Genomic DNA, 9,242 nt, shown 5'->3' on the forward strand with positions numbered 1-9,242 from the left:
ATCCCAGCTACTGGAGAGACTGAGGCAGGAGAATCACTTAAACTCGGGAGGCAGAGATTTCAATGAGCCAAAATCACGCCACTACACTCCAACTTGGGCAGCAAGAGTGAAACTCTGTCTCAAAAAATAAATAAATAAATACAAACAAACAAAAAGAGCTCTAACAATAAACTCCACAGCCAGGTGCAGTGGCTCACGCCTATAATCCCAGCACTTTGGGAGGCCACATTGGGTGGATCATTTGAGGTGAGGAGTTCAAGACCAGCCTGGACAACATGGTGAAAACCTGTCTCTACTAAAAATACAAAAAATTAGCCAGTGTGGTGGTGGGCACCTGTAATCCCAGCTACTTGGGAGGTTGAAGCAGGAGAATTGCTTGAACCTGGGGGGTGGAGGTTGCAGTGAGCCGGGATGGCACCACTGCGCTCCAGCCTGGGCGACAGAGACTCCATCTCAAAAAAACAAAAAAAGAAAAGAAAGTTCAAATAAGCATTCTGACAAAAGGGATGCTAGGTATCTTTCGGCACTCATATCCTCACTGGATTGTGACAATAAAAACCCAACACGGAACGCACATGTTTTTTAGAGACCAGATCTTGCTATGCGGCCCAGGCTGGAGTGCAGTGGCTATTCACAGGTATAATCACAGTACACTACCGCCTAGAACTACTGGATTCAAGGGATCCTCCTCTGTTCACCACATCAACTACAGAATATATCTTTGTGTGTGTGTGTGTGTGTGTTCACCACATCAACTACAGAATATATCTTTGTGTGTGTGTGTGTGTGTGTGTATGTCACCTAGGCTGAAGTGCAGTGGCACAGTCTCGGCTCACTGCAACCTCCGCCTCCTGAGTTCAAGTGATTCTCCTGCCTCAGCCTCCCAAGTAGCTGGGATTACAGGCACATGCCACCATGCCTGGCTAATTTTTGTATTTTTAGTAGAGATGGGATTTCACCACGTTGGCCAAGCTGGTCTTGAACTCCTGACCTCAAGTGATCCGCTGGCCTCAGCCTCCCAAAGTGCAGAATATATCTTAATGGTGGTGGTATAGTAGTTGTATTTGCACACATGTATGTTGCACAGCAATACTGTCTTCTACCAACACTGGAAACATTATGCCACAAATAAATTTCAAGTCTTCTCTACTGTATCTTCTCAATCTGTAATTTTTTTATAACCCAAATCACCCACAACACTAATCTCATATAAAAAAATTTAATGCTGCCATTTTTGTAGCATAGTAATAACACAGTATTTATTTTCAGAGTAGTACACTGCACTTTACCAATAGACAACTAGCCATCACTTACATAATACAACCATTATTTCCTTGGTGGCATGCTTCAGATTCTAAATCTTCTGAGAATATTAAATACTGGCTTCCATGAGAACCACTTTTTTTAGGGGACTTTCTTTTCTTTATATATTTTCAACCTAACTGTAATAGAAAAATTCTCAGCCTTTATTTATAAGGGCAGAGCATTATGTAACACTGATCATCTATGGTATGTATGGTATTTCCTTCATCTGCAACAACAACCTATTTTAAAAGGTTTTCTACAGATACCTCTGAATTTATGACACATTTAATGTCACTTCATTGATCAAAGGACTCTCCTCTCTGCCTATTGTGATTTCTTTGCAAGTTATGATACCACTGTATCTTTCTTTAGGAATAATTTTTTTTTAATAATAGCTAAATTTTAAAAGAAACTGCCATGTAGGCACATGAGAAGAGTTTGAAAAAGAAACTCCTAGAGGATGGGAAAAATGATGACAGCACAGCATAATTCTGTCAGAAAAGGCTGCTGTTGGAATTTAAATCCAAATTTCTCTATTGTTATTTCTATTTCTCTGAAAATCTCTTACCCTCAGTGGAATTTCTAAGTATCAATTTTTACTACTCTCCCTTTCCCGTTCAACTGAAAAAATACACCTTTATCCACACATTATGCCAATCTTCAAAAACACTCAAAAGAGGCCGGATGCAGTGGCTCACATCTGTAATCTCTACGCTTTGGAAGCCCAAGGTGGGTGGATTGCTTGAGCCAGGAGTTTGAGACTGGCCTGGGCACCACATCGGGACCCTGTCTCTTTGAGTTTACATACGCATAAACTCCAAAGGGCAGGCACATACTGTAGCTGAGTGAAGCGGGCAGCTATAAGGAAAAAAACACCCAACGATTAACAGCAACAGGCCCCCTGTAAAAAAGAGGCAAATATGAGTGCTGGGGACTACAGCAAACTGGAAAAATCTGACACCAACAGAAACCTGAGAAATTCAGATATCAAGCTTTCCAAGTACCTTTGGAAGTAATTTTACTATATCTTCTTTAAAAGTAGCACACTGCAGGCCGCGCGCGGTGGCTCACGCCTGTTATCCCAGCACTTTGGGAGGCTGAGGCGGGTGGATCATGAGGTCAGGAGATCGAGACCATCCTGGCTAACATAGTGAAACCCCATTTCTACCAAAAATACAAAAAATTAGGTGGGGCTTGCAGTGAGCCGAGATCACGCCCCTGCACTCCAGCATGGGAGACAGAGCTAGACTCCGTCTCAAAAAAAAAAAAAAAAAAGATAGTACACTACAAATGTACTTTGATCAGTCATTGATGATTATCAGGATAATATAATTATCAGGATAACAGGATTAACAGACGTTTGCTAAAAATTATACATTGTTTTGTATTGTGTGTGTATATTAATAAATTGGGGAGCTCACTTTGATATCACCAAAGTCTTCATCATGGGCAAACAGTAAAAGTAACTGAATAAAGGTAGCTCAAAACACTAGCTAAGGATTTTAAGCATTTTTTGGAAGGAAAGTGAAGAGATAGAACAGACCTTATTAAATATTTTACACTATCAAAAAGAAAACAAAGATGAAAAGATAAGTGTGATTAATCAAAGCATGGCTGAATATTGTAGGTTCCTGATTGCCTTCCAAATAGGAAACAATACTACTACATAAAGCAAATGAGTGCCTTGCTACCATCAATTACAAAGCTAAGAATTCTTTAAAAAAAATTAACATTTTGAATAAACAACACATACACAAAAATGCTTTATTTTCTATATATGATCACTATGGCAAGAACTCACATTACAAATAACTGGTTCTCATGCTTAGATATTTTCAGATTTACAAATAAAAACTACTAAAAGTTTGGTTCTTAAAGCACTTATAATTAAATAATTCCTAAACACAATAAATGCACACCACTTCCTGTGAAATATACAAAGGTGGTCACCTGCAGTACCCTGAATGGGCACTGAATCTCATGAACTGATCCTGGGGTAACCAAGCCTCTTACTTAAATCTATGTTTCAACAATTTGAAAGGCTCTGTAGTACATGGATCACCTTTAGGTTCCTTTCAACACTGTGATGCTATGATATTAGAAGTTGCTTATCCAGAGAACACACAACACTGAGGTGAACACAAAAAACAGTAGTTACAGCTACTTGTCACATCCCTACCCTAAGAAACTGCGCAATAAAATTCAATCTGACACCTATTATACCTCATCTGATGTAAATTACTAAGAGAACATGCTTAACAGGCAAGATCCAGGGCAGTCTTAAATACTTATTGCTTTATTTTCCAGGCTAATCAATAACGTTGCTAGAGAATAAATACAACATCCTCTCTCCAACTTGAGGCTAAAAAAAAAAAAAAACAGAATAAATATGTGACTTGGTCCATTCCTGTGAAATGCTTTGTCAATATTCTCTTTGAAAAGCCATCAGAAACAGCTCCCCAAAACTGCTGGTGCTTCTGTTCTTCTACGTAAGTGGGTCATTCTATTGTTACAAGTAAAACACAACTTTCTGATGCAAACAGAAAAACAATACCAAAACACTGTTAACATCATAGGAGAGATGTCATAAATCTCTAAAAATACTGTCATGTGGGGAAACCACCTACACTGTGTATTTACTTATGTCAACATTATGCATGGTGTGGAATACTTTCACTTATCCATATATGAATATATTTACATACATAAAAATATATTCAACAGGTTTTGCACACAATATTGCACAAAAGAAAATGTAATAAGCAGATTCTAGTTTACCATTCTTTTATTCATTTATCATACATTTAGTGAGGGCCTACCGTCATGCCAGCTATCAGGGACAAACTAGGGGGCAAAAACAGAAATCATCCCTTGTCCTCAGCAATCTCAAAATCAACTGGAAACACAAATCCAAATCTTGTAAAACTGTTAACTGAGAAACTACAAACTGAGAAACAAAACTGCAAACCTGATTGATAAAATTAGCAGTGATTATTAACACTACTAGAAATTTTTTTTCCAAATGATTCATCCAACATTTTTTATTTTATTTTTACTGCTCCTTACCGAGTTGGACTACGCCCCTAGGCAGTGCGCCTAGAGTAGCGCATTCAACTTTTTAGTCAGTCATCCTCACTGTTGAAATACACACAGGGCTGCACTGCTTACCATTTTCATCACTACTGAAGTGGTCTGGGTGAGGCACCACATTCTCTCACCTGGTCTCTCAAAGACATCGTAATCCCCCAAACCTGTGAATATGTTACTTTACATACTCATACAAGAATTTTGTGGGTGTGATTAAGAACTTCCATATGAAGATATTGTCCTGAATTATCTAGGTGGGCCCAATGTAATCACAAGTGTCTTTATAAGAAAGACACAGGAGTGCTGGAGAGGGCAGAGGGTGTGACTGGAAGATGCTCTTTTGCTGGCTGTGAAGATGAAGGAAGAAGTCAGGAGCCAAGGAATTCAGGCAGGCTTCATAAGGTGGAAAAGCCAAGGAATAAATGTATGTTCCCCTAGTACCTCCAGAAGGAACACAACTCTAGTGACACTTTGGTTTTAGCCTAGTGAGCTTTACAGATTTACAGACCTAGTCCGATCTACAGACTAAAAGACAGTAAATTTGCATTGTTAGTAACCAAGAAAGTTGCTGAAATTTGTTACAGGAGCAATGGAAGACTAATACAATTTCCTAAGTAGTCTCTCTGCTTCCATTTTTGCTCTCCCTTTAGCCTCAAAAGGAGCAATCCAAATTATCTTTTTAAAATGTACGCCATATGAAGTCATCCTTCTGTTCAAAATCTTACAATGAGATCCAAAGTCCATGTAAGACCCTTCACCTCTCTGACATCATTTCCCACTTTCTCCTACTGTGAAGTTCAGCCACAGTGCTTCCCTGCCGCTCCTCGATTCACCTTGCATGCTCCAGTCTCGGCATTCTTCCCTCTGCCTGAATCAGACCCCTACTCTTACTCCCAGACTCCTATCCTTGAGGTCCTTTCTTAAATGTTACCTTCTCTAAAAGACAACCTGGACATTCCAACCCAAATTGCAAGCCCCATCCCCTAACACTCCCTCATCACTTCCCTCCCCTTACCGTTTTTCCTTAGCATTTACCACCAAACCCAATATACAGCTTACTTCTGCTTACTGCCCGTTTCCAAGAAGGCCAAAATTTCTGCGTTGTTTGCTGCTGCATCCCTAGCAACTATGCCTGGCACATATTAGACACTTGATAAATATTTGTTGACTCAATCAATGTACCAGATGGAAACACTTAAAAACGTAAAGCTGTGATTTAAAAAGAAAGAAAAATATGACGTAGGAAAAAAGATAATCAAAACCACTACGATTAAGAGATAACGATTCTTTTAAGCCTTTGCCACATTCGAACGCAGAATCTGGAAGGAAATTAAAACCACATGACTATATCAAAAATGAAAATATTCTGGAGAAGCAAAATAAGCCAGTAACCCATTTCTTAATTTAAAAAACAAAAAACAAAAAACCGAAGCGCAAAATGCCAGCATTTTCTCGGCATTTCTTCCCTAAAACATTCACACCTGCCAAACAGGTCTTGGCAAATAAACATTTGCTTTTCTGAAAAACTGTGTTTCTGATGTTAGCAAATTTGGGATGAAATCCGTATGCAGAAAAAGCGCCGAGCCGCCCGCAATCCAACCAGTCTGTGACCCTTTTTTAGGACAAAATCCCTGGGAGCTGGGGCCTGCGGGAGCTTCACGCAATCTGGAGCTGAAGGGACACAGCGAGCGTCCCCACGCGCGACGCCCCTACTCCGTGAAGGCCTCTCTGGGGGGCTGGCGAAGCGTCAGGGGGTCTCTCAGCGCAGCGCTGGGGCCCAGATTTCTGCGCCTGTCGTGCGGAGGCCAGAGAGGGACAGCGTAGCGCGGAGACGCAGAGACTCCGCGGGAAGAGAGCCCGCGGTGCGAGAAATAAACCTGTTCTCTCCTCTGACCTCAAAGACAGCCGCTCACCGCGGTACGCGGTCACCGGCTTTGGAACCTGGACCTCAACTTGCCTCCTCTCGCGGCGGGACAGTCACCGACGCTCGCTTACCGAGGCCTCGCCGCCAACTCTCTCACCCCTGGCCGCTCAGGATGGAATCCTGCGGAGCAAGGGGTGGGACAATAGGGGCGACTGCGCCCCACTCGGCAGAACTCCGCCCACCAGGCGCGATGCTGGAACTACATGTCCCATGAGGCTCTGGGAGGCCGCAGTTTTCCACCGGAAAGAGGTTGGCTGAGGTGGGGGAGGAGCCCAAAAGGGATTGTGGGAGTACAGCTCTTTCCTTTCCGTCTGGCGGCAGCCATCAGGTAGGCTGCTTTGGAGATCTGTGCTCTTCCATCCGCCGTTGATCGTGTTCCTCTTCAGCCATCCAGGCCCGGGGACCCTGCGTCCTCCGAGATAGGTCTCCCTCCTGTGCGGCCAGAGTTTGGTCAGGATGCGGGACAGCGAGGGGGGTGGAGAGGCGGCCCCTGGGGCGGGTTGAGCGAAGATGTGATGGCGGCGCGAATTCGAGCTGGGCCAGGATCCTGGAGGAGGCGTGGGGCTGACGAATGGGGCGCCCGGGACAAGGCAGCCTAAAGAGAGGCTGCTGGTTGGGTGGGGTAGATGCATTTTCCTCGAGAGTTAATTCTCGGCGGCCGCAGCAGTACCTTGCCCTGTTGTGTCAGCTGCATCTCCCTGCAGGTTCCCCTTGGGGACGCCGCCTGCCGCAGCCACCCGCCCCCTTGGTGCTCACCTCTGGCTCTGTTCGTTCGCCCCACCAAAACGTGCAGAGCACCGCGCCGGGGTTGCGGAGGTGACTGAACGTGGCTCCGTGGGCGCATCGGTGGGGGTTGGGCTAGCTGTCCTCCGCTGTTGGTGCAGAGCCATTTTCATTCCCGGCGGTTTCCTTGTGCTTGTTGAGGAAGTAAGATGGACGAGTAGGGTCGTCGTATTGTGCTTCAAGCGGATGATATTTAATACCCAGTTTGATTTCACAGGTAAGCCAAGATGGGTGCATACAAGTACATCCAGGAGCTATGGAGAAAGAAGCAGTCTGATGTCATGCGCTTTCTTCTGAGGGTCCGCTGCTGGCAGTACCGCCAGCTCTCTGCTCTCCACAGGGCTCCCCGCCCCACCCGGCCTGATAAAGCGCGCCGACTGGGCTACAAGGCCAAGCAAGGTACGTGATCGACTGCCTGGATGCTAGGATAAAATTGTATTCCAGGAAAGTTGGAAACCAGCTGGTAGGAAGACACTGCTGCCCCAGTGTCTGTCTTCTCATAGGGCTTTGACAGAACATAGCTAGCAGCACTGGTCAGTTACTTTATGCACTTGTTGTCTAAAGTGGCAAGTGCGTCAAAGGTTACAAATCTGGATGAATTCAGACTAAAGCAAACAGTGTGTCTCCCTGTGTGAGTAACCTAAGTACATTGACAGACTGGGATGTATTTTATTTTTTTCCATTATATAGCATTAACTTACTATTGAAGTTTCATTTTTGGTGGTGTTAATGACAAGCCATTGAGTCTTAAGCCTGATGGGCTTCCTGTAAAATCACTAATTTTGTGTGTGTTTGTGTGTAGGTTACGTTATATATAGGATTCGTGTTCGCCGTGGTGGCCGAAAACGCCCAGTTCCTAAGGGTGCAACTTACGGCAAGCCTGTCCATCATGGTGTTAACCAGCTAAAGTTTGCTCGAAGCCTTCAGTCCGTTGCAGAGGTAAATGGTTTTGAGTAGCAGTTATATTGAATACTGCCTGGGGACGGTGGGAGAGACATTTAAGCAACTCTTCTGATTGTACTTAACCTGAGCTGTCACGTGTATAAAACAGGGTTTGTGATTTTTACTAATCTTGGTAAAGAGTAATTGCTTGAAAGACTTGTCTTTGTTTCAAATGCGTGTGTATATACTGGAAGTACTTGTGGAAGCTAAGCTTTAAAGGCAAGAATATGCAAAAGAGACCAAATGTGGCCTGCAGAGCCTAAAATATATACTAGATATTTTTAAAGCTAAAGGTTGCTGAGCTCTCAGTTGTATTGGAAAAAGATAAGGTCCTCAAACCCTAAATTTTGTTACCCAGGTATTAGTAAGGAATGGAGTATTAAGAGGGAATGATGTGTTTCAGTCTATATTTATGCGTGTTTTAGCAAGTTTACTTTATCTCATTATACTTGTGATAGTCTAGGGAGAGATGCTTAGTGAATACTTGAGTAGTAAAAGACTCCTGTCTGGTGGTGAACTAGAGTTGAGAATTAAAATTCTTTCTGACTTACTGCTATAGGCAATGTGGGAGACTGACCTTGGCCTTTTTTCCTATTCTAGGAGCGAGCTGGACGCCACTGTGGGGCTCTGAGAGTCCTGAATTCTTACTGGGTTGGAGAAGATTCCACATACAAATTTTTTGAGGTTATCCTCATTGATCCATTCCATAAAGCTATCAGAAGAAATCCTGACACCCAGTGGATCACCAAACCAGTCCACAAGCACAGGGAGATGCGTGGGCTGACATCTGCAGGCCGAAAGAGCCGTGGCCTTGGAAAGGGCCATAAGTTCCACCATACTATTGGTGGTTCTCGCCGGGCAGCTTGGAGAAGGCGCAATACTCTCCAGCTCCACCGTTACCGCTAATATAAGTAAAGTTTGTAAAATTCATACCTAATAAACAATTTAGGACAGTCATGTCTGCTTACAGGTGTTATTTGTCTGTTAAAACTAGTCTGCAGATTGTTTCTTGAATGCTTTGTCAAATTAAGAAAGTTAAAGTGCAATAATGTTTGAAGACAATAAGTGGTGGTGTATCTTGTTTCTAATAAGATAAACTTTTTTGTCTTTGCTTTATCTTATTAGGGAGTTGTATGTCAGTGTATAAAACATACTGTGGTATAATAGGTTTAAAATAAATTCTTTAAGAGAAAAAAAAAAT

At 43.0% G+C, this 9,242-nt stretch overlaps 2 protein-coding genes across 8 annotated transcripts in view; one reads left to right on the top strand and one right to left on the bottom strand.

The window, feature by feature from the left end:
* NKIRAS1 (NFKB inhibitor interacting Ras like 1) overlaps positions 1 to 6,476 on the bottom strand; it is a 31,078-nt gene extending 24,602 nt beyond the window's left edge. For 2 of the 6 annotated variants that reach the window (XM_017893403.1, XM_017893397.1), the window contains exon 1: positions 6,350 to 6,435. The gene's annotated coding sequence lies outside the window, so the exon portion shown is untranslated. Of the gene's footprint in view, positions 1 to 5,451; positions 5,579 to 6,286 lie in introns of those variants that run through there. The other 4 variants (XM_017893398.1, XM_017893401.1, XM_017893399.1 and 1 more) reach the window with 4 other exon arrangements.
* A 77-nt stretch (positions 6,477 to 6,553) lies between these two features.
* LOC108543064 (60S ribosomal protein L15) lies at positions 6,554 to 8,998 on the top strand. Of its 2 annotated transcripts, none has more exons than XM_017893395.1 (4): positions 6,554 to 6,644; positions 7,317 to 7,498; positions 7,902 to 8,038; positions 8,642 to 8,998. In XM_017893395.1, exons 2-4 carry the CDS (start codon positions 7,327 to 7,329, stop codon positions 8,945 to 8,947), a joined length of 615 nt encoding a protein of 204 aa, XP_017748884.1. In that variant the 5' UTR covers positions 6,554 to 6,644; positions 7,317 to 7,326; the 3' UTR covers positions 8,948 to 8,998. The 2 variants fall into 2 exon arrangements, with proteins under 2 accessions (XP_017748884.1, XP_017748885.1); XM_017893396.1 differs by having other exon boundaries at positions 6,624 to 6,766.
* The last annotated feature ends 244 nt before the right edge of the window (positions 8,999 to 9,242 follow it).

This window comes from Rhinopithecus bieti, unplaced genomic scaffold (genome assembly GCF_001698545.2).
Source record: "Rhinopithecus bieti isolate Rb0 unplaced genomic scaffold, ASM169854v2 scaffold_23460, whole genome shotgun sequence".
Classification (NCBI taxonomy): Eukaryota; Metazoa; Chordata; class Mammalia; order Primates; family Cercopithecidae; genus Rhinopithecus; species Rhinopithecus bieti.